We start from the raw sequence: 26170 nt of genomic DNA on the forward strand, positions 1-26170 counted from the left end.
CTCCCTTTCCTCTCCCCACTGGTAACCACTAGTTTTTTCTCTGTATGTGTGAGTCTGTTTCTCTTTTGTTATATTACTTCATTTGTTTTATTTTTTAGATTCCACATATAAATGATAACATACAGTATTTACCTTTCTCTGTCTGACTCATTTCTCTATGCATAAAACTCTCCAGGTTTATCTTTGTTGTTGCAAATGGAAAATTTTCATTCTTTTTTATGGCTGAGTTATTCCATTACATATATATATATATATATATTATATATATATGTATATAAATTATATATATGTATATAAATTCACATCTTCCTTATCCACGTCTTGGCTTTTGTAAATAATGCTGTTGTGAACATTAGGGTGCATTTATCTTTTTGATTAGTGTTTTTGTTTTCTTTGGATATATACCCAGAAATGGAATGGTGGGGTCATATGTAGTTCTATTTTTAGTTTTTAGAGGGACCTCCACACTGTTTCCCATAGTGGCTGCACCAATTTATGTTCCCACCAACAGTGTACAAGGGCTCCCTTCTCTCTACATCCTCACCAACATTAGTTATTTGTGGTCATTTTTTTTTAACATCTTCATTGGAGTATAATTGCTTTACAATGGTGTGTTAGTTTCTGCTTTATAACAAAGGGAATCAGCTATGCATATACATATTCCCTCCCTCTTGCATCTCCCTCCCACCCCTCTAGGCGGTCACACAGCACTGAGCTGATCTCCCTGTGCAATGCAGCTGCTTCCCACTAGCTATCTATTTTACATTTGGTAGTGTATATATGTCCATGCCACTCTCTCACTTCGTCCCAGCTTACCCTTCCCACTCCCCGTGTCCTCAAGTCCATTCTCTGCATCTGTGTTTTTATTCCTGTCCTGCCCCTAGGCTCTTCAGAACCTTTTTATTTTTTTTTGATTCCATGTATATGTGTTAGCATATGGTATTTGTTTTTCTCTTTCTGACTTACTTCACTCTGTATGACAGACTCTAGGTCCATCCACCCCCCTACAAATAACTCAATTTCATTTCTTTTTATGGTTGAGTTATATTCCATTGTATATATGTGCCACATCTTCTTTATCCATTCATCTGTCGATGGACACTTAGGTTGCTTCCATGTCCTGGCTATTGTAAATAGAGCTGCAATGAACACTATGGTACAAGACTCTTTTTGAATTATGGTTTTCTCAGGGTATATGCCCAATAGTGGGATTGCTGGGTCATACGGTAGTTCTATTTGTAGTTTTTTAAGGAAACTCCATACTGTTCTCCATAGTGGCTGTATCAATTTACATTCCAACCAAGAGTGCAAGAGGGTTCCCTCTTCTCCACACGCTCTCCAGCATTTATTGTTTGTAGATTTTTTGATGATGGCCATTCTGACTGGTGTGAGGTGATATCTCATTGTAGTTTTGATTTGCATTTCTCTAATGATTAGTGATGTTGAGCATCCTTTCATGTGTTTGTTGGCAATCTGTATATCTTCTTTGGAGAAATGTCTATTTAGGTCTTCTGCCCATTTTTGGATTGGGTTGTTTGTGTTTTTGATATTGAGCTGCATGAGCTGCTTATAAATTTTGGAGATTAATCCTTTGTCAGTTGCTTCATTTACAAATATTTTCTCCCATTCTGAGGGTTTCTTTTCATTTTGTTTATGGTTTCCTTTGCTATGCAAAAGCTCTTAAGTTTCATTAGGTCCCATTTGTTTATTTTTGTTTTTATTTCCATTTCTCTAGGAGGTGGGTCAAAAAGAATCTTGCTGTGATTTATGTCATAGAGTGCTCTGCCTATGTTTTCCTCTAAGAGTTTGATAATGTCTGGCCTTACATTTAGGTCTTTAATCCATTTGGAGTTTATTTTTGTGTATGGTGTTACAGAGTGTTCTAATTTCATTCTTTTACATGTAGCTGTCCACTTTTCCCAGCACCAATCATTGAAGAGGCTGTCTTTTCTCCATTGCATATTCTTGCCTCCTTTATCAAAAATAAGGTGACCATATGTGTGTGGGTTTATCTATGGGCTTTCTATCCTATTCCATTGATCTATATTTCTGTTTTAGTGCCAGTACCATACTGTCTTGATTACTGTAGCTTTGTAGTATCGTCTGAAGGCAGGGAGCCTGATTCCTCCACCTCTGTTTTTCTTTCTTAACATTGTTTTGGCTACCAGCCCCAGTGATAAGGAGGTTGAAATAGCATATAGTGATGTAGCCAAAAGATTTACCAAGTAAAATAGCACTTACGAGAGAGATGTCTTCACATCGTCCCCTGACTAAGAACATGCTTTTCCTAACACACTGCTCCTCTTCCTATAAAGTAGAAACTTTATTTTGCACAAACATGCAGTTATTCCAGATTAGTATAAAGGATAGACAAGATATAGTAGTTATCATTAAATATATACTCCTAAGCAGTGTCATTTTAAAATTGTTTTACCCTGCTTACCTCCCCTACCCTGTATCCTCCTCTCCTCTAATTTGGAGACACTCCATAAAAAATTTTCACTTTAAAGGTACTTTGCCATCTCTCTAGAGCCCTCACCACTGTCTCCATTCACTGTTTATAGATGGCAGAACTTTTGAGGTGCACTGTTTAACTGTTAAAATAGTAACCACAACCTCATCAGGCCCAAAATGGAGCACAATGCATGGTAGAAGGAATATTTATGTATTTTTGGAATTTTATAATATTTAGTAAGAGTATATGAAAGTATTGCTACTGTATCAAAATATATTGTTTCAATTTAATCTATTCTGGATATGTACTAAAGGATGTTACCACAAGAGAAGAGAGCCTTCTACAGAAAGTCTCTACAGATTTTGCTATTTTACTTTGTATGTGGATTTTTACTTTTGCCTAAACGCATTTATACTTCATATCAATTATAACATCTGACACTATGTAGAAGCTAAAAATTTAGAGGGAGTAACATTATTTTCAAGATCTTCTTCAAGCCTCTTATGCGTATTAAGAGAAACCAATCGGCACCTGATACTCACTGTCTAAATATGTTACTGGTAATATGTATTTTGCCCAGTGCCATTCATTTGGAACATAAGTGTTTTCTTCTTTTATTTTAAAAATGCTCCTTTTTAAGGTAAATATCAGCCTTGTTGTTTGTAGATCTTTTGAGCAACACTATGTAAAATTATATTTAGTTGATTTAGCTATAGCAGTACAATGATAAGTAATATAAAAATTAACCTAAGGGGGAAAAAAAGAGATTGCTTTGGCTATTTGGGCCTCTTTTGTGTTTCCATACAAATTGTGAAATTTTTTGTTCTAGTTCTGTGAAAAATGCCAGTGGTAGTTTGATAGGGATTGCACTGAATCTAGATTGCTTTGGGTAGTATAGTCATTTTCACATGTTGATTCTTCCAATCCAAGAACATGGTATATCTCTCCATCTGTTTGTATCATCTTTAATTTCTTTCATCAGTGTCTTATACTTTTCTGCATACAGGTCTTTTGTCTCCCTAGGTAGGTTTATTCCTAGGTATTTTATTCTTTTTGTTGCAATGGTAAAAGGGAGTGTTTCCTTAATTTCTCTTTCAGATTTTTCATCATTAGTGTATAGGAATGCAAGAGATTTCTGTGCATTAATTTGGTATCCAGCTACTTTACCAAATTCATTCATTAGCTCTAGTAGTTTTCGGGTAGCATCTTTAGGATTCTCTATGTATAGTATCAGGTCATCTGCAAACAGTGACAGCTTTACTTCTTCTTTGCCAGTTTGGATTCCTTTTATTTCTTCTTCATCTCGGATTGCTGTGGCTAAAACTTCCAAAACTATGTTGAAGAATAGTGGTTAGAGTGGACAACCTTGTCTTGTTCCTGATCTCAGAGGAAATAGTTTCAGTTTTTCACCATTAAGAACGATGTTGGCTGTGGGTTTGTCATATATGGCCTTTATTATGTTGAGGAAAGTTCCCTCTATGCCTGCACTCTGGGGGGTTTTTATGATAAATGGTGTTAAATTTTGTCAAAAGCTTTTTCTGCATCTATTGAGATTATCATATGGTTTTTCTCCTTCAGTTTGTTAATATGGTGTATCACATTGATTGATATGCATATACTGAAAAATCTTTGCATTCCTGGGATAAACCCTACTTGATCGTGGTGAATGATCCTTTGAATGTGCTGTTGGATTCCATTTGCTAGTATTTGGTTGAGGACTTTTGCATCTATGTTCATCAGTGATATTGGCCTGTAGTTTTCCTTCTTTGTGACATCCTTCTCTGGTTTTGGTAACAGGGTGATGGTGGCCTCATAGAATGAGTTTGGGAGTGTTCCTCCCTCTGCTATATTTTGGAAGAGTTTGAGAAGGATAGGTGTTAGCTCTTCTCTAAATGTTTCATAGAATTTGCCTGTGAAGTCATCTGGTCCTGGGCTTTTGTTTGTTGGAAGATTTTTAATCACAGTCAGAGCTTCTGATTGGTCTGTTTATGTTTTCTATTTCTTCCTGGTTCAGTCTCGGAAGGTTGTGCATTTCTAAGAATTTGTCCATTTCTTCCAGGTTGTCCATTTTATTGGCATATATTTGCTTGTAGTAACCACTCATGATCCTTTGTATTTCTGCAGTGTCAGTTGTTACTTCTCCTTTTTCATTTCTAATTTTATGGATCTGAGTCCTCTCTCTTTTTTTCTTGATGAGTCTGGCTAATGGTTTATCAATTTTGTTTATCTTCTCAAAGAACCAGCTGTTAGTTGTATTGATCTTTGCTGTTATTTCCTTCATTTCTTTTTCATTTATTTCTGATCGGATCTTTATGATTTCTTTCCTTCTGCTAACTTTGGGTTATTTTTCTTCTTCTTTCTCTAATTGCTTTAGGTGCAAGGGTGGGTTGTTTATTAGAGATGTTTCTTGTTTCTTGAGGTAGGATTGTATTGCTATAAACTTCCCTCGTAGAACTGCTTTTGCTGCATCCCATAGGTTTTGGTCATTGTGTTTTCATTGTCATTTGTTTCTAGCTACTTTTTGATTTCCTCTTTGATTTCTTCAGTGATCTCTTGCTTATTTAGTTGTGTACTGTTTAGCCTCCATGTGTTTGTATTTTTTACAGATTTTTTCCTGTAATTAATATCTAGTCTCATAGTGTTGTGGTTGGAAGATACTTGATACGATTTCAATTTTCTTAAATTTACCAAGGCTTGATTTGTTACCCAAGATATGCTCTATCCTGGAGATTGTGCCATGAGCACTTGAGAAGAAAGTGTATTCTGTTGTTTTTGGATGAAATGTCCAATAAATGTCAATTAAGTCCATCTTGTTTAATGTATCATTTAAAGCTTGTGTTTCCTTACTTATTTTCATTTTGGTTGATCTTTTCATTGGTGAAAGTGGGCTGTTAAAGTCCCCTACTATGATTGTGTTACTGTCAATTTCCCCCTTTATGGCTGTAAGCATTTGCCTTATGTATTGAGGTGCTCCTATGTTGGGTGCATAAATATTTACAATTGCTACATCTTCTTCTTGGATTGACCCCTTGATCATTACGTAGTGTCCTTCTTTGTGTCTTGAAGTAGTCTTTATTTTAAGTCTCTTTAGTCTGATATGAGAATTGCTACCCCAGCTTTCTTTTGATTTCCATTTGCATGGAATTTCTTTTTCCATCCCCTCACTTTCAGTCTGTATGTGTTCCTAGGTCTGAAGTGTGTCTCTTGTAGACAGCATATATATGGGTCTTGTTTTTGTATCCATTCAGCCAGTCTATGTCTTTTGGTTGGAGCATTTAATCCATTTACATTTAAGGTAGTTACTGATATGTATGTTCCTATTACCATTTTCTTAATTGTTTTGGGTTTGTTATTGTAGGTCTTTTCCTTCTCTTTTGTTTCCTGCCTAGATACATTCCTTTAGCATTTGTTGTAAAGCTGGTTTGGTGGTGCTGAATTCTTTTAGCCTTTGCTTGTCTGTAAAGGTTTTACTTTCTCTGTCGAATCCGAATGAGATCCTTACTGGGTAGAGTAATCTTGGTTGTAAGTTTTTCCCTTTCATCACTTTAAATATGTCCTGCCACTCCCTTCTGGCTTGCAGAGTTTCTGCTGAAAGATCAGCTGTTAACCTTATGGGGATTCCCTTGTATGTTACTTGTTGTTTTTCCCTTGCTGCTTTTAATATTTTTTCTTTGTATTTAATTTTTGATAGTTTGATTAATATCTGTCTTGGTGTGTTTCTCCTTGGATTTATCCTGTATGGGACTCTCTGTGCTTCCTGGACTTGATTGACTGTTTCCTTTCTCATATTAGGGAAGTTTTCAACTATAATCTCTTCAAATATTTTCTCAGTCCCTTTCTTTGTCTCTTCTTCTTCTGGGACCCCTATAATTTGAATGTTGGTGGGTTTAATGTTGTCCCAGAGGTCTCTGAGTCTCTCCTCAATTCTCTTCATTCTTTTTCTTTATTCTGCTCTACAGTAGTTATTTCCACCATTTTATTTTCCAGGTCACTTATCCGTTCTTCTGCCTCAATTATTCTGCTATTGGTCCCTTCTAGAGAATTTTTAATTTCATATATTGTGTTGTTCATCATTGTTGGTTTGCTCTTTAGTTCTTCTAGGTCCTTGTTAAATGTTTCTTGTATTTTCTCCATTCTATTTCCAAGATTTTGGATCATTTTTACTATCATTACTCTGAATTCTTTTTCAGGTAGACTGCCTATTTCCTCTTCATTTCTTTGGTCTGGTGGGTTTTTACCTTGCTCCTTCATCTGCTGTGTGTTTCTCTCTTTTCTCATTTTGCTTAACTTATTGTGTTTGGGGTCTCCTTTTCACAGGCTGCAGGTTCGTAGTTCCTGTTGTTTTTTGTGTCTGCCCCCAGTGGGTAAGCTTGGTTCAGTGGGTTGTGTAGGCTTCCTGGTGGAGGGGACTGGTATCTGTGTTCTGGTGGATGAGTCTGGATCTTGTCTTTGTGGTGGGCAGGGCCGAGTCCAGTGGTGTGTTTTGGGGTGTCTGTGGCATTATTATGATTTTAGGCAGCCACTCTGCTAATGGGTGGTGTTGTGTTTCTGTCTTGCTAGTTGTTTGGCATAGTGTTTCCAGCACTGTAGCTTGCTGGTCATTGAGTGGAGCTGGGTCTTAGCGTTTAGATGGAGATCACTGGGAGAGCTTTCACCATTTGATATTACATGGAGCCGGGAGATCTCTGGTGGACCAATGTCCTGAGCTCAGCTCTCCCACCTCAGAGGCATAGGCCTGACACCCAGCTGGAGCACCAAGACCCTGTCAGCCACATGGCAACAACAACTCTGTCAATATGTCTTCATCAACCATATGAGCAATGCCAATGTGGGACCCAGTACCATTCACTTGGTGGAAGAATTCTGGGTTCAGGCAGGGGACAGGCACAGTGCAGGTGATATCTGGATATTGCTTGACACTTTACAGACTGTTCTTAATAGATTTCCCTTCTTTGCTGAGCTTCAAAGCTTCCAAGATATTGGGAGCTGGGAAGTGAAAGGCAGAGGGAGGGAGCACAGGACAGGAGCAGCCCCTGGGCGTTTGCCCATGGGAGTGGCTGCCTCTGTGGTCTTTTTGATGGTAGTCATTTTGACAGGTGTGAGGTGATATCTCATTGTGGTTTTTGATTTCATTTCTCTGATGAATGAATGATAAATGAATGTTGAGCATCTTTTCATGTGCTTGTTAGCCATCTGTATGTCTTCTTTAGAAAAATGTCTATTCAGGTCTTCTGCCCATTTTTTAATTGGGTTATTTGTTTTTTTGACATTAAGTTAGTTGTATGAGCTGTTTATATACCTTGGATACTAACCCTTTATCAGTCATATGATTTGCAAATATTTTCTCCCATTCAGTAGGTTGCCTTTTCATTTTGTTGATGGTTCTGCTGTGCAAAAGCTTTCAAGTTTAATTAGGTCCAATTCATTTATTTTTGCTTTTGTTTTCTTTGCCTTAGGAAACCAATCCAAAAAAAATATTGCTACAATTTATGTCAAAAAGTATTCTGCCTATGTTACCTTCTAGGAGTTTTATGGTTTCCAATCTTACATTTAGGTCCTTAATATGGATTGTGCTTTTGATGTCACGTCTAAGAATTCTTGGCCAAGTCCTAGATTTTCTTCTAAAAGTTTTAAAATAATTTTGTTTTACATTTAAATCTATGATCAATTTTTAGTTAATTTTTGTACAATAGGCAAAGTTTAGGCTGAGGTTTGGGGTTTTTGTTGTTTATTTCTTTTGTTATTTATGGTTGTCCTCTTGCTCTACCCCATTTGTTGAAAAGATTATCCTTTTTCCATTGAACTGACTTTTGCACCTTTGTCAAAAATCAGTTGGCTGTAGCTCAGTGTGTCTATTTCTGAGTCATCTATTCTGTTCTACTGATACATGTGTTCAATTATTTAAAAGTAAAAAGTTTTGTTCAATTATTTAAAAGTAAAAAGTTTTTAAAAGTCAGCTGAAGGTCTAGCGAGAGAAATATTGAAAAAATATCCTTTGGGTTTGGAAACTACTGGTCATTGGTGACATTTATGATGAAGTGGTGGAGTTCCTAGAAGCCAGATTGCCAAGGCAGTGGGTTTAAGAGTGAATTACTGTTTCATACCCAGCTACCTATTTTAGATTGTAAGACACTAAAGGCAAAAACTATGGAGGAAGGATGAGGATGCTAAACACATACACACAAAAATATCTTGCAGTTCACCCAGCCTCACATTAAATATTTATAAATGTTTGGGGGTTGTTTTATATCAGTTCTTACATCTAGTAAAGAGGCAAATCCACAGCCCAAGTCTCCGGAAAAGTTGGGAGGCAGAGGGAGGAGGAGGAGGAGTATTTTAAAAAGACAAAAAACTTGGATTAGCTAAAATGAGATTCTTCCAAAGAGCCTCAGTCAGTAGGAAGGTATCCTTAGCCCTCTATCCCAAGAGGGAACTTCAAGGGTTCTGGAAAGCCTGTACCCCCACCATCTGGTAATATGCTGCATAAATTCTTCTTTTGTGTAACCAGCTCCATAACTTTCCATATCCTTTGCTGTTAAGGAGATTTTACATGTTTTCATCTTTCCAACAATCACATCACAGTCCCATGTTGTCACCCATGCAGTCAGTGTCTTTTTTTTTTTAATCTCTATCATCTAGCATGTGGGTGGCACACAATGGATTCAAAATAAGCAGTCATCATTATATCAACATCAAGACAATGAAAAGGGAGATGTATTTTCCTTTATAACTACCACTTTGGATATTTTTTTTCAGTTCTTTGGAATAACAACAAAAATATTTACAATTAATCCTCAAATAATGAATAGCAACAAAAATGTAACTCTTAAAACCTGTATAGGGGCTTCCTTGGTGGTGCAGTGGCTGAGCGTCTGCCTGCCAATGCAGGGGACACGGGTTCGTGCCCTGGTCTGGGAAGATCCCACATGCCATGGAGCGGCTGGGCCCGTGAGCCATGGCCGCTGAGCCTGAGCATCCGGAGCCTGTGCTCCACAACGGGAGAGGCCACAACAGTGAGAGGCCCGCGTACCACAAAAACAAACAAACAAAAAAAAAACCTGTATTGTCGGGCCTTCCCTGGTGGCGCAGTGGTTAAGAATCCGCCTGCCAATGCAGGGGACACGGGTTCGAACCCTGGTCCAGGAAGATCCTACATGCCGTGGAGCAACTAAGCCCATGCGCCACAACTACTGAGCCTGCGCTCTAGAGCCCATGAGCCACAACTACGGAGCCCGCGTGCCACAACTACTGAAGCCTGTTTGCCTAGAGTCCGTACTCTGCAACAAGAGAAGCCACCGCAATAAGAAGCCACGCACTGCAACGAAGAGTAGCCCCTGCTCTCTGCAACTAGATAAAACCCGTGTGCAGCAATGAAGACCCAATGCAGCCAAAAATAAATAAATAAAACCTGCATTGTCATCATGGCACGCATGTACCTTTGGCAGAGAAAATAATGTTTCTAAATTTCTTTCTTCTCTAGGATGGAATTTAGCAGGTGGTCTTAGAAGGAGCTACTCTGTAACAATTTGTTTGAACATTTTCAAAGCAAGAAATATAAAAAATTGAACTCACTCCTTTCTTTTTAATTTCACTGGTCATCTGTCAAAAGCAAACAAACAAGACATAATTAAATCAAGAAGAAAGTTTTTAAAGTAATTTTAAATTTTTTAAATCAAAAATATAAATAGTTTTAAATATATGTATTATTCTTTAAAAAATACTAGTTATATTGAGACTGATTTAAAATAAGAGTTAAAATAGTATAAAGATACACTTTTTAAAGAGAAAATATAAACCTACAGTTGGAGGATAATCTGGCTCTGGTGATGAAGGTGTTCTTTTATCCAATGTTCTGGCTAAATTTCGTTTGGCTCCTTCAATTCTGAAATTTATAGTTAGAACAATGTATGACTTTCTTGAATATAACATTAAGATATATTATTAAAACATAACAATTTGAACATTTTTTCAACTATACTTGAAGAAGAGATATTCAAGAGTTCTTTACCTTACTGAATTTTCTGTAAGAAATAAATCTCAATTGCCATTATCAATGAGTCCTAATATTCAAATTATTCATGTGTAATATAAAAGGAGACTAAAAATAATAATCAATAATGTTCAATTATAACATGACAATTTTTAAGTTAATCCTGATGCATGTGGGCCCTTATGTATGTGTTATCTCTGTTCAAATGCCACACTGTCAGAGAAGACTACCCTTACCCCTTACATTAAGTAGCACTTCCTTCACTATCCATCCCTTTTATCCTCACTTACCTTGCTTCATAGTACTTACCACCATTTGACATACTATATGTTGTAGACCGTTTTATTCATTGCCTTATCCCAATGCTCAGAATAGTACCTGCTACATAGTAGGTGCTCAATAAAAAGTTGTGAATGTAGGAATTTATCATCCATAAAATATAATTTCTTCTTTAAATAAAATTATATCATCATATAATCTGTTCATCTGTCACCAAATACTTACTGAATGTTTATATTCTGCAAGATACCCTACTAGGTTTTTTTTTTTGGAAAGTACCTTTTCTTTTTTTAAATTTAATTATTTTTATTTATTTGTGGCTGCGTTGGGTCTTCGTTGCTGCTCATGGGCGCTACTCTTCATTGCAGTGCACGGGCTTCTCATTGTAGTGGCTTCTTTTGTTGCAAAGCCTGGGCTCTAGGCACGCAGGCTTCAGTAGTTGCGACACGCAGGCTCAGTAGTTGTGGCCCGTGGGCTCTAGAGCGCAGGCTCAGTAGTTCTGGCAAACGGGCTTAGTTGCTCCGTGGCATGTGGGATCTTCCCGGACCAGGGATCGAACCCATGTCCCCTGCATTGGCAGGCGGATTCTTAACCACTGCGCCACCAGGGAAGTCCCTACTAGGTTTTATTAAAACATAGCAGCAACAAGTTTCAAGGAATTTATAAACTGAAAGTGTAGGAAGATAAGATCAGAGTGCCATATAAAAAGTATGGGAGGGCTTCTCTGGTGGCGCAGTGGTTGAGAGTCCGCCTGCCGATGCAGGGGACACGGGTTCGTGCCCCGGTCCGGGAAGATCCCACATACCGTGGAGCAGCTGGGCCCGTGAGCCATGGCTGCTGAGCCTGTACATCCAGAACCTGTGCTCTGCAATGGGAGAGGCCACGACAGTGAGAGGCCCATGTACCGCAAAAAAGAAAAAAAAAAAACGTATGGGACCCTGATGGTTCAGAGGAGGGACAAGTTCACTTCCACCTGAAGGTATATTTGAAGGTTATGTGAACAAGTTAGCATTTGCAATAAGCTTGAAATGAAGAAGAGGATCTCAGTTGGAGATGTGGCTTTCCTGGGCAGATGGATCTGAAAAGATAAAGGCCCTAAGAAACAGAGAGACAAGGGAACAATCAAAGGCAAAAATTGAAAATAAGGAGTTGTCCAATCTGCTCAGAAGTTATGGAACGAGATGGAGATAAGTTTGGAGAAGTGGACTGGAATATCTAGCTAAGGGTCTCAAATAGCAAGCTTTTTTATTAGTAGACAATGGGGAGTCACTAAGAGTTTTTAAGCATGAGAACATTTTTAGAAAGACAAATCTACCAGTTGGTAAAGTCTAAATACGCTAGAAGAGATGGCCAAAGCAGAAAGTATACAAGGGAAAGAAAAGAGACTTAAGAAAGAAGATTGAAGGATGTCAAGCGTGACAGGAATGAGGAAGAACAACTGAAGGAGGCAAAGGAGACATGGTCAGAGGCAAAAGGAGAACTAAAAGGAATTTGAAGGGAAGGATGGCCCCCAGAACAATAAAGGCATAAACTAGTAAATGCCATAAAGAAAAAGATCATGTCTGTTTTGCTCACCGATCTATCCATAGCACTTAGATAGTGTCCATCAAGGTCAATAAATATCTGTAGAATGAATGATCAGAATAGTGGATGTGGAAAAGATTCTGCATATCTAGTTCAGTACTTTCTTTAATGCATGAATACTCTCAAAAATTTCAAGTTGTACCCCAGGATGGGTGAGGGGAGATGACATTCATCACTTTCTGAGGTAGCTAAATTTATTGTCAGCTAGCTCATATTCTTCGAAATAAATTTCTAGAGTTGTATCCTTTTAAATTATATTCTCTGGAGCTATATAAAAAAGTCACATTCCTCTTCTTTGTTACCCTTCCAAAACTTAGTAATACCTATCCAGTTCCTTTGACCATTCCTGTCAATAAAAGTTACCATTTATGGTGAGTTTCTGACGTTCTAGGCATTGGCATAAGATCTTTATATGCATGGATCTCATTTAACTCTCACAGAAATCCTAAGAGGTAACCATTATTATAATATTATCCCCATCTTACAGATGGGAAGATGAGGATAAGCAAAGTTACTTGACTTGCCAAATTCATATTAATAAGCTGTAGAGATGGGATATGAACTCAGGCCTGTCTAAACTCCTCCCCATTAAGCAAATCAGTTCCCTTCAAATTAGGTAGTTTCAAAATTCCTCACTCTCATTGGTAGCTATAATGGTTTAGCAACATCCATCTTATAGTGTGACCCCAGAATTCCAGATGTTGCTTGACCAATGGAGGGTGAAAATTTTCTCTCCCACATTCTAGACATTCTTCATTTATTAAAAGAGACTAAGACTGAATTAGCTTTTATGAGTAGCCTCATTTCCCTGTTGTGCCTTACTGAGCTTGACTAAATCAAAATTAAAACACGATGACACAAAACCTATGGGATGCAGCAAAAGCTGTTTTAAGAGGGAAGTTTATAGCAATACAATCTCACCGCAGGAAACAAGAAAAATCTCAAATAAACAATCTAACCCTACACTTAAAACAACTAGAGAAAGAAGAACAAAGAAAACCCAAAGTCAGTAGAAGGAAAGAAACCATAAATATCACAGCAGAAATAAATGAAATAGAAATGAAGAAAACAATAGCAAAGATCAATAAAACTAAAAGCTAGTTCTTTGAGAAGATAAATAAAATTGATAAACCCTTAGACAGACTCATCAAGAAAAAAAGGTAAAGGATGCAAATCAATAAAATTGGAAATGAAAAAGGAGAAATCACAACTGACACTGCAGAAATACAAAGGATTATAAGACACTACTACAAAAAACTATATGCCAATAAAATGGACAACCATGAAGAAATAGACAAACTCTTGGAAAGGTACAATTTTACAAGACTGACCAGGAAAAATTAGAAAATATAAACAGACATATCACAAGTAATGAAATTGAAACCATAATTTAAAATATTCCAAAAAACAAAAGTCCAGGACCAGATGGCTTCACAGGCGAATTCTATCAAACATTTAGAGAAGAGCTAATACAGATCCTTCTCAATCTCTTCTAAAAAATTGCAGCAGGAGAAACACTCCCAAATTCGTTCTACAAAGCAACCATCACCCAGAAAAAGATATCAAAAAAAACAAGATTAAAGACCAATATCACTGATGAACATAGATGTAAAAATCCTGAACAAATTACTAGCAAACAGAATCCAACAACACATTAAATGGATCATACACCGTGATCAAGTGGGATTTATTCCAGGGATGCAAGGATTTTTCAATATATGCAAATAAGTCAATGTGATACACCACATTAACAAATTAAGGAATAAAAACCATATGATCATCTCAATAGATGCAGAAAAAGCTTTCAACAAAATTCAACACCCATTTGTGATAAAAATTCTCCAGAAAATGGGCATGGGGGAACCTACCTCAACATAATAAAGGCCATATATGACAAACCCACAGAGAGCATGATTCTCAATGGTGAAAAACTGAAAGCATTTCCTCTAAGATCAGGAACAAGACAAGGATGTCCACTATCGCCACTCTATTCAACATAGCTTTGGAAGTCCTAGCCACAGCAATCAGAGAAGAAAAGGAAACAAAGGGAATCCAAATTGGAAAAGAAGAAGTAAAACTGTCACTGTTTGCTGATGACGTGATACTATACATAGATAATCCTAAAGATGCCACCAGAAAACTACTACAACTAATCAATGAATTTGGTAAGGTTGCAGGATACAAAATTAAGTCACAGAAATCTCTGGCATTCCTATAAACCAACAATGAAAAATCAGGAAGAGAAGGAAACACTCCCATTTACCACTGCAACAAAAGAATAAAATACCTAAGAGTAAACCTGCCTAAGGTGGCAAAACACTTGTACTCAGAAAACTATAACACACGGATGAAAGAAAACAAAGATGACATAAACAGACGGAGAATATATCATGTTCTTGGATTGGAAGAATCAATATTGTGAAAATGACTATACTACCCAAAGCAATCTACAGATTCAATGCAATCCCTATCAAACTACCAATGGCATTCTTCACAGAAGTAGAACAAAAAAATTTACATTTTGTATGGAAACACAAAATACCCCGAATAGCCAAAGCAATCTTGAGAAAGAAAAACAGAGTTGGAATCTGACTTCAAACTATACCAAAAAGCTACAATAATTAAGACAGTATGGTACTGGCACAAAACAGAAATATAGGTCAATATAGGTCAATGGTACAAGATAGAATGCCCAGAGATAAACCCATGCACATATGGGCACCTAATTTATGACACAGGAGGCAAGAACATACAACGGAGAAAAGGCAGCCTCTTCGATAAGTGGTGCTGGGAAAACTGGACAGCTACATATAAAAGAATGAAATTAGAACACTCCCTAACACCATACACAGAAATAAACTCCAAATGGATTAAAGACTTAATAAGACCAGACGCTATGAAACTCTTAGAGGAAAATATAGGAAAAACACTCTTTGACACAAACCACAGCAAGATCTTTTTTGACCCACCTTCTAGAGTAACAGAAATAAAAACAAAAATAAACAAAGGGGACTTAAAAGCTTTTGCAGAACAAAGGAAACCATCAACAAGACCAAAAGACAACCCTCAGACTGGGAGAAAATATTTTCAAATGAAACAACAGACAAAGGATTAAACTCCAAAATATACAAACAGCTCATGGAGCTCAATACCAAAAAAACAAACAAGCCAATTGAAAAATGGGTGGAAGACCTAAATAGACATTTCACCAAGGAAGACATACAGATGGCCAAGAAGCACATGAAAAGATGTTCAACATCACTAATTATCACAGAAACGCAAATCAAAACTACAATGAGGTTTTTTTTTGTTTTTTACATCTGTACCTTTTTCTTTTTTTAACATCTTTATTGGACTATAATTGCTTTACAATGGCGTGTTAGTTTCTGCTTTAAAACAAAGTGAATCTGTTATACATATACATATGTCCCCATATCTCTTCCCTCTTGCGTCTCCCTCCCTCCCACTCTCCCTTTCCCACCCCTCTAGGTGGTCACAAAGCACCGAGCTGATCTTGCTGGGCTACACGGCTACTTCTCACTAGCTATCTATTTTACATTTGGTAGTGTATATATGTCCATGCTACTCTCTCACTTTGTCCCATCTTACCCTTCACCCTCCCCTTATCCTCAAGACCATTCTCTAGTAGGTCTGCATCTTTATTCCCGTCTTACCCCTAGGTTCTTCATGACCTTTTTTTTCTTGTTTAGATTCCACATATATGTGTTAGCATATGGTATTTGTTTTTCTCTTTCTGACTTACTTCACTCTGTATGACAGACTCTAGGTCCATCCACCTCACTACAAATAACTCAATTTCATTTCTTTTCATGACTGAGTAATATTTCATTGTATATATGTGCCACATCTTCTTTATCCATTCATCTGTTGATGGACACTTAGGTTGCTTCCAAGTGGATGGGTATTGTAAACAGAGCTGCAATGAACATTGTGGTACATGACTTATTTTGAATTATGGTTATCTCAGGGTATATGCCCAGTAGTGGGATTGCTGGGTCATATTGCTGGCGGTTCTACTGTTAGATTTTTAAAGAACCTCCATACTGTTCTCCATAGCGGCTGTATCAATTTACATTCCCACCAACAGTGCAAGAGGGTTCCCTTTTCTCCACACAATCCACAGCATTTATAGTTTGTAGATCTTTTGATGATGGCCATTCTGAACGAAGTGAGATGATATCTCATTGTACTTTTGATTTGCATTTCTCTAATGATTAATGATGTTGAGCATTCTTTCAAGTGTTTGTTGGTAATCTGTATATCTTCATTGGAGAAATGTCTATTTAGGTCTTCTGCCCATTTTTGGATTGGATTGTTTGTTTTTTTGATATTCAGCTGCATGAGCTGCTTGTATATTTTGGAGATTAATCATTTGTCAGTTGCTTCATTTGCAAATATTTTCTCCCATTCTGAGGGTTGTCTTTTGGACTTGTTTATGGTTTCCTTTGCTGTGAAAAACCTTTGAAGTTTCATTAGGTCCCATTTGTTTATTTTTGTTTTTATTTCCATTTCTCTAGGAGGTGGGTCAAAAAGGATCTTGCTGTGATTTATGTCATAGAGTGTTCTGCCTATGTTTTCCTCTAAGAGTTTGATAGTTTCTGGCCTTACATTTAGATCTTTAATCCATTTGGAGTTTATTTCTGTGTATGGTGTTATGGAGTGTTCTAATTTCATTCTTTTGTATGTAGCTGTCCAGTTTTCCCAGCACCACTTATTGAAGAGGCTGTCTTTTATCCCCTGTATATTCTTGCCTCCTTTATCAAATATAAGGTGACCATATGTGCGTGGGTTTATCTCTGGGCTTTCTATCCTGTTCCATTGATCTATATTTCTGTTTTTGTGCCAGTACCATACTGTCTTGATTACTGTAGCTTTGTAGTATATAGTCTGAAGTCAGGGAGCCTGATTCCTCTAGCTCCATTTTTCTGTCTCAAGATTGCTTTGGCTATTCAGGGTCTTTTGTGTTTCCATACAAATTGTGAATTTTTTTGTTCTAGTTCTGTGAAAAATGCCAGTGGTAGTTTGATAGGGATTGTATTGAATCTGCAGATTGCTTTGGGTAGTAGGGTCATTTTCACAATGTTGATTCTTCCAATCCAACAACATGGTATATCTCTCCATCTATTTGTATCATTTTTAATTTCTTTCATCAGTGTCTTATAGTTTTCTTCACACAGGTCATTTGTCTCCTTAGGTAGGTTTATTCCTAGATATTTTATTCTTTTTGTTGCAATGGTAAATGGGAGTGTTTTCTTAATTTCACTTTCAGATTTTTCATCATTAGTGTATAGGAATGCAAGAGATTTCTGTGCATTAATTTTGTATCCTGCAACTTTACCAAATTCATTGATTAGCTCTAGTAGTTTTCTGGTGGTATCTTTAGGATTCTCTATGTATAGCATCATGTCATCTGCGAACAGTGACAGTTTTACTTCTTTTTATTCAATTTGTATTCCTTTTATTTTTTTCTTCTCTGATTGCCATGGCTAGGACTTCCAAAGCTATGTTGAATAACAGCAGTGAGAGTGGACATCCCTGTCTTGTTCCTGATCTTAGAGGAAATGCTTTCAGTTTTTCACCATTGAGGATGATGTTGGCTGTGGGTTTGTCATATATGGCCTTTATTATGTTGAGGAAAGTTCCCTCTATGCCTACTTTTTGGAGGGTTTTTTTCATAAATGGGTGTTGAATTTTGTCAAAAGCTTTCTCTGCATATATTGAGATGATCATATGGTTTTTCTCCTTCAATTTGTTAATATGGTGTATTACATTGATTGATTTGTGTATACTGAAAAATCTTTGCATTCTTGGGATAAACCCCAGTTTATCGTGGTGTATGATCCTTTTAATGCGCTGTTGGATTCTGTTTGCTAAGTATTTTGTTCAGGATTTTTGTATCTATGTTGATCAGTGATATTGGCCTGTAGTTTTCTTTCTTTGTGACATCTTTGTCTGCTTTTGGTATCAGGGTGATGGTGGCCTCGCAGAATGAGTTTGGGAGTGTTCCTACCTCTGCTATATTTTGGAAGAGTTTGAGAAGGATATGTGTTAGCTCTTCTCTAAATGTATGACAGAATTTGCCTGTGAAGCCATCTGGTCCTGGGCTTTTGTTTGTTGGAAGATTTCTTTTTTTTTCTTTGCGGTACGTGGGCCTCTCACTGTTGTGGCCTCTCCATTTGCAGAGCACAGGCTCCAGACATGCAGGCTTAGCGGTCATGGCTCACGGGCCCAGCCGCTCCACGGCATGCAGGATCTTATGGACCGGGGCACAAACCCGTGTCCCCTGCATCGGCAGGTGGACTCTCAACCACTGCGCCACCAGTGAAGCCCTGTTGGAAGATTTTTAATCACAGTTTCAATTTCAGTGCTTGTGATTGGTCTGTTCATATTTTCTGTTTCTTCCTGGTTCAGTCATGGAAGGTTGTGAATTTCTAAGAATTTGTCCATTTCTTCCAGGTTGTCCATTTTATTGGCATATAGTTGCTTGTAGTAATCTCTCATGATCCTTTGTATTTCTGCAGTGTCAGTTGTTACTTCTCCTTTTTCATTTCTAATTCTATTCTATTGATTTGAGTCTTCTCCCTTTTTTTTTGATTGAGCCTAATGGTTTATCAATTTCGTTTATCTTCTCAAAGAACCAGCCTTTAGTTTTATTGATCTTTGCTATCATTTCTTTCATTTGTTTTTCATTTACTTCTGATCTGATCTTTATGATTTCTTTCCTTCTGCTAACTTTGGGGTTATTTTTGTTCTTCTTTCTCAAATTGCTTTAGGTGTAAAGTTAGGTTGTTTATTTGAGATGTTTCTTGTTTCTTAAGGTAGGGCTGTATTGCTATAAACTCCCTCTTAGAACTTTTTTTGCTGCATCCCATAGTTTTTGGGTCGTCGTGTTTTCCTTGTCATTTGTTTCTAGGTATTTTTTTCATTTCCTCTTTGATTTCTTCACTGATCTCTTGGTTATTAAGTAGTGTATTGTTTAGCCTGCATGTGTTTGTATTTTTTACAGATTTTTTCCTGTAATTGATATCTAGTCTCATAGCATTGTGGTCAGAAAAGATACTTGATACAATTTCAATTTTCTTAAATTTACCAAGGCTTGATTTGTGACCCAAGATATGATCTATCCTGGAGAATGTTCCATGAGCACTTGAGAAGAATGTGTATTCTGTTGTTTTTGGATGGAATGTCCTATAAATACCAGTTAATTCCATCTTGTTTAATGTATCATTTAAAGCTTGTGTTTCCTTATTTATTTTCATTTTGGATGATCTGTCCATTGGTGAAAGTGGGGTGATAAAGTCCCCTACTATGAATGTGCTACTTCCGATTTCCCCTTTCATGGCTCTTAGTATTTGCCTTATGTATTGAGATGCTCCTATGTTGGGTGCATAAATATTTACAATGTTTATATCTTCTTCATGGATTGATCCCTTGATCATTATGTAGTGTCCTTCTTTGTTTCTTGTAATAGTCTTTGTTTAAAGTCTGTTTTGTCTGATATGAGAATTGCTACTCCAGCTTTCTTTTTTTTTTTTTGCGGTACGTGGGCCTCTCACTGTTGTGGCCTCTCCCCTTGTGGAGCACAGGCTCTGGACATGCAGGATCAGTGGCCATGGCTCACGGGCCCAGCTGCTCCGCGGCATGCGGGATCGTCCCGGACTGGGGCACAAACCCATGTCCCCTGCATCGGCAGGCGGACTCTCAATCACTGCGCCACCAGGGAAGGCCCTCCAGCTTTCTTTTAATTTCCATTTGCATGGAATACCTTTTTCCATCCCCTCACTTTCAGTCTGTATGTGTCCCTAGGTCTGAAGTGGGTCACTTGTAGACAGCATATATATGGGTCTTGTCTTTGTATCCATTCAGCCAGTCTATGCCTTTTGGTTGGAACATTTAATCCATTTACGTTTAAGGTACTTATCTATATGTATGTTCCTATTACCATTTCCTTGATTGTTTTGGGCTTGTTATTGTAGCTCTTTTCCTTCTCTTGTGTTTCCTGCCTAGAGAATTTCCTTTAGTATTTGTTGTAAAGTGGTTTGGTGGTGCTGGATTCTCTTAGAATTTGCTTGTCTCTAAAGGTTTTAATTTCTCTGTCAAATCTGAATGAGATTCTTGCAGGGTAGAGTAATCTTGGTTGTAGGTTTTTCTCCTTCATCACTTTAAATATGTCCTGCCATTCACTTCTGGCTTGTGAAGTTTCTGCTGAAAGATCAGCTGTTAACCTTATGGGTATTCCCCTGTGTGTTACTTGTTGTTTTTCCCTTGCTGCTTTTAATATTTTTTCTTTGTATTTAATTTTTGATAGTTTGAATAATATGTGTCTTGGCATGTTTCTCCTTGGATTTATCCTGTATGGGACTCTCTGTGCTTCCTGGACTTGATTAATTATTTCCTTTCCCATATCAGGGAAGTTTTCAACTATAATCTCTTCAGATATTTTCTCAATCCCTTTGTTTTTCTCTTCTTCTTCTGGGACCCCTATAATTCGAATGTTGGTATATTTCTTGTTGTCGCAGAGGGTCTGAGACTCTCCTCAATTCTTTCCATTCTTTTTTCTTTATTCTGCTCTGCAGTAGTTATTTCCACTATTTTACCTTCCAGGTCACTTATCCGTTCTTCTGCCTCAGTTATTCTGCTATTGATCCCTTCTAGAGAATTTTTAATTTCACATAGTGTGTTGCTCATCACTGTTTGTTTGCTCTTTAGTTCTTTTAGGTCCTTGTTAAATGTTTGTTGTATTTTCTCCATTCTATTTCCAAGATTTTGGATCATCTTTACTATCATTATTCTGAATTCTTTTTTCAGGTAGACTGCCTATTTCCTCTTCATTTGTTAGATCTGGTGGGTTTTTATCTTGCTCCTTCATCTGCTGTGTGTTTCTCTCTCTTCTCATTTTGCTTAACTTACTATGTTTGGGGTCTCCTTTTTGCAGGCTGCAGGTTCGTAGTTCCCATTGCTTTTGTTGTCTGTCCCCAGTGGCTAAGGTTGGTTCAGTGAGTTGTGTAGGCTTCCTGGTGGAGGGGACTACTGCCCGTGTTCTGGTGGATGAAGGTGGATCTTGCCTTTCTGGTGGGCAGGTCCACGTCTGGTGGTGTGTTTTTGGGTGTCTGTGGCGTTATTATGATTTTAGGCAGCCTCCCTGCTTATGGATGGGTTGTGTTCATGTTGTGCTAGTTTTTTGGCATAGGGTGTCCAGCACTGTAGCTTGCTGGTCATTCAGTGGAGCTGGGTCTTGGCGTTGAGATGGAAATCTCTGGGAGCTTTTCGCCATTTGATATTACGTGGAGCTGGGAGGTCTCTTGTGGACCAGTGTCCTGAACTTCACCGTCCCACCCCAGAGGCGCAGCCCTGATGCCTGGCTGGAGTAGCAAGAGCCTGTCATCCACATGGCTCCTAATAAAAGGGAGAAAAGAAAGAAAGAAAGAAGAAAGAAAGAAAGAAAGGAAGGAAGGAAGGAAGGTAGGAAGGAAGGAAAGAAGACAAAATAAAATAATGTAAAATAAAATATAGTTATTAAAATAAAAAATAATTAAGAAAAAAAATTTTTAAGTAAAAAAAACGGACAGACAGAACCCTAGGACAAATGGTGAAAGCAAAGCTATACAGACAAAATCACACGCAGAAGCATACACATACACAGTCACAAAAAGAGAAAAAGGGATAAATATATACATATCGTTGCTCCCAAAGTCCACCTCTTCAACTTGGGATGATTCGTGTTCTATTCAGGTATTCCACAGATGCAAGGTACATCAAGTTGATTGTGGATATTTAATCTGCTGCTCCTGAGGCTGCTGGGAGAGATTTCCCTTTTTCTTCTTTGTTCACACAGCTCCCGGGATTCAGCTTTGGATTTGGCCCCACCTCTGCATGTAGGTCACCAGACAGCATCTGTTCTTCACTCAGACAGGACGGGGTCAAAGGAGCAGCTGATTCAGGGACTCTGGCTCACACAGGCTGGGGGGAGGGATGGGTATGGATGCGGGGCAAGCCTGCAGTGGCAGAGGCCAGAGTGACGTTGCCCCAGCCTGAGGCACGCCGTGCATTCTCCCGGGGAAGTTGTCCCTGGATCTCGGGACCCTGGCAGTGGCGGGCTGCACAGGCTCCCAGGAGGGGAGGTGTGGATAGTGACCTGTGCTCGCACACAGGCTTCTTGGTGGCTGCAGCAGGAGCCTTAGTGTCTCATGCCCATCTCTGGGGTCCGCGCTGATAGCCGCGGCTCATGCCCGTCTCTGGAGCTCCTTTAAGCTGTGCTCTTAATCCCCTCTCCTCGCGCAACAGGAAACAAAGAGGCAAGAAAAGTCTCTTGCCTCTTTGGCAGCTCCAGACTTTTTCCCAGACTCCCTCCCAGCTAGCTGTGGTGCACTAGCCCCCTTCAGGCTGTGTTCACGCAGCCAACCCCAGTCCTCTCCCTGGGATCCGACCGAAGCCCAAGCCTCAGCTCCCAGCCCACGCTCACCCCGGCAGGTGAGCAGACAAGCCTCTCGGGCTGGTGAGTGGTGGTCGGCACCGATCCTCTGTGCGGGAATCTCTGCACTTTGCCCTCCGGACCCCTGTTGCTGCGCTCTCCTCCGTGGCTCCGAAGCTTCCCCCCTCTGCCACCCGCAGTCTCCACCCATGAAGGGTCTTCCTAGCTTGTGGAAACCTTTCCTCCCTCACAGCTCCCTCCCACTGGTGCAGTTCCCGTCCCTATTCTTTCGTCTCTGTTTTTTCTTTCTTCTTTTGCCCTACCCAGGTACGTGGGGAGTTTCTTGCCTTTTGGGAGGTCTAAGGTCTTCTGTCAGCGTTCAGTAGGTGTTCTGTAGGAGTTATTCCACATGTAGATGCATTTCTGATGTATTTGTGGGGAGGAAGGTGAACTCTGTGTCTTACTCTTCCACCACCTTGAAGCTCCTTACAATGAGGTATTAACTCACGTCGGTCAGAATGGCAATTATCAAAAAATCTAGAAAAAATAAATGCTGGAAAAATGTGTGGTGAAAAGGGAACCCTCTTGCACTGTTGGTGGGAATGTAAATTGATACAACCACTATGGAAAACAGTATGGAGGTTCTTTAAAAAACTAAAAATAGAACTACCATATGACACACCAATCCCACTACTGGGCATATACCCTGAGAAAATCACAATTCAAAGAGACATGTACCACAATGTTCAGTGCAGCACCATTTGCAATAGCCAGGACACGGAACCAACCTAAGTGTCCATCGACAGATGAATGGATAAAGAAGATGTGGCATATATATACAATGGAATATTACTCGGCCATAAAAAGAAACGAAATTAAGTTATTTGTAGGGGGGTGGATGGACCTAGAGTCTGTCATACAAAGTGAAGTCAGTCAGAAAGAGAAAAACAAATACCATATGCTAACACATATATATGGAATCTAAAAAAATAAAAGGTATTGATGAACCTAGTTGCAGGGCAGGAATAAAGAGATAGATATAGAAAATGGACTTGAGGACCTGGGGTGGGAGGGCGAAGCTGGGGCTAAGTGAGGGTAGCATCGACATACATATACTACTGAATGTAAAATAGTTGGCTGGTGGAAAATAGCACAGGGAGATCGGCTCGGTGCTTTGCGATGACCTAGAGGGGTGCGATAGGGAGCATGGGAGGGAGGCTCAAGAGGGAGGGGATATGGGGACATATCTATGCATATGGTTGAATTGCTTTGTTGTGCAACAGAAACTAACACAGTATTGTGAAGCAATTATACTCCAATAAAGATCTATTAAAAATAAAATTCCTAAGGCTTTCTCACATGGAGTAGAAAATGTGCCTGGAATATCCTCCTTCCTCTTTTCTTTGTTAATTGTCAAGGCCCAGGCCAGACTCCCCTTCATCCATCATTTTCTCTGTGAGCAGCCTAGCTCTCAGTGATCAATACTTTCAAGGATTATACTTTGGTATGCTAGTTGGCACTAGCTACCTTGCACTGCAATGATCCCAACATAAATATGCGTAACTACCTTGAGCTCTTTATATATAAATGTCACCCTTTAATATAGCAATAATTTCCTGGAGTGTGTTTTCTCTACTGATATAAATAAAAAGAGCTGAGAAGAATGTAAGAGCTAGTGTTTTCACTCCCTGTTTTTGCTTTCTGTGTTAACAATCAAAAAACAGATAAATAAACAAAATTGGATAATTTCAAAGGACTGTTTAAGAGACTACATATGGTGAAGGAGAGAAAGGCTGGTCTGAATCAAGAGGGATTCCTAGTGGCCAAGGAAGAAGTGGCTCATTCATGGGAATCTGGAAAGCTACAAAACAATTTTCGATCTTTGCTCAGCCAAGTGTTCCGAGGAACTGGTCCCAGCAGAGGGCTCTGTTCTGCCCAGGACTCCTTACATCCCACCTTACTCCTGGAACTCTCTATCCACAGACCTCACCTGATAATACTCTTCCCCAGGTCCCTGATACTCTAGTGACATAGACCTTTGTCAATTCCCAGAACACACTGAAAGCATTCACATTGCAGGGCTTTCATGCTTGCTATCCCCTTTGCTACAGTGGTGTTCTCATGTTTATTTAAATGACAAACTTCTTATTCTTTAGATCTCTATATATCACCTCCACGGGACTTTCCTGCAATGTTCCTAGAAACATCTTCCCTGTCACTCTCTATCCCACTATTTTATTTCTTCATAGTATTTATCACCATCTAAAGGGTTAACATAATTTTTTTTTTAATTTATTTATTTATTTATGGCTGTGTTGGGTCTTCGTTTCTGTGCGCGGGCTTTCTCTAGTTGTAGCGAGCGGGCGTCACTCTTCATCGCGGTGCGCGGGCCTCTCATTGTCGCGGCCTCTCTTGTCGTGGAGCACAGGCTCCAGACGCGCAGGCTCAGTAGTTGTGGCTCACGGGCCCAGTTGCTCCGCGGCATGTGGGATCCTCCCAGACCAGGGCTCGAACCCGTTTCCCCTGCATTGGCAGGCAGACTCTCAACCACTGCGCCACCAGGGAAGCCCCTAGCATAATTTTTTTTAATGTGTTTACTATCTGCCTCCTCCCACCAGAATATAAGCTTCTGAAAGACTAAAGTCCTTTCTGTTGTGTTCTCTGTGGTCTTTCTAGTAACAAGCACAGTGTTTGGATAACAGTAGATATTTAATATCCGTTAAATAGATGTAAGAGAATATGTAGACAGGGTTAAAGCTGCACAAAGGGGATTAGGAGAAAGCTTTCCAGAGGAGGTGATTCATAAACTAAGCCTTGAATAAACTGTATAAGTATTCAGATAGACTTTTCAGTGAAGGAAACTGCAGGGAGCAATTGTGAAATTTATTTTTCACTAAATGTAAAAATATGGAACTGCAAGTAGTTCAACATTCTGAGATTATAAAAGGTTTTGGAGCAAGAACAATACGTAACTCCTAAGGAACCCCTTTTTCTATTCTCTAAATCTACTGAAACATTGGTTAGTCTTAGAAATTAAAGGGGTAAAGGGTATCTGACAATACATATACTGCCATTAGTTAATATACCTTATAAGTTTGGATTTAAATATGATTAGAAGATTGACAGACTAATAGTAATGTAAATTTAAAGAAGTTATATGATTAACAGACCTGTTTATTTTAAGGAAAGTAAAATCAGCAAAAACTTAAATTATTTTAACTAGCAACAATATGATCATCAACAATGTAACAGAGAATAAAACTTAGTCAGTTGCAAAAATAGCTATAAAGGAGGCAGACCAAAGAGGGAAAGAGAATGCAGAAAGAGAAGCAGAAATCCACCAGAGAGAAATTCCCTGTTTTATAGTTCAGTGTTAGGTTCAAAGCGTACAGAGCTCAGTATCTTTTTCTTCTTATTTATCCCTAGAGCC

General features: G+C 38.7%; 1 protein-coding gene across 1 annotated transcript in view; it reads right to left on the bottom strand.

Moving 5' to 3' along the window:
• DNAH12 (dynein axonemal heavy chain 12) overlaps positions 1 to 26170 on the bottom strand; it is a gene marked incomplete at its 3' end in the record, with an annotated part of 229017 nt that overhangs the window by 184763 nt on the left and 18084 nt on the right. Inside the window, exons 4-5 of the mRNA XM_079935786.1 lie at positions 10256 to 10337; positions 10028 to 10054 (exon numbers count right to left, since the gene is read on the bottom strand). Coding sequence (XP_079791912.1) covers positions 10028 to 10054; positions 10256 to 10337 — 109 coding nt within the window. The remainder of the gene's footprint in view (positions 1 to 10027; positions 10055 to 10255; positions 10338 to 26170) is intronic.

Source organism: Stenella coeruleoalba, assembly GCF_951394435.1.
Source record: "Stenella coeruleoalba genome assembly, chromosome: 10".
Lineage (NCBI taxonomy): Eukaryota > Metazoa > Chordata > Mammalia > Artiodactyla > Delphinidae > Stenella > Stenella coeruleoalba.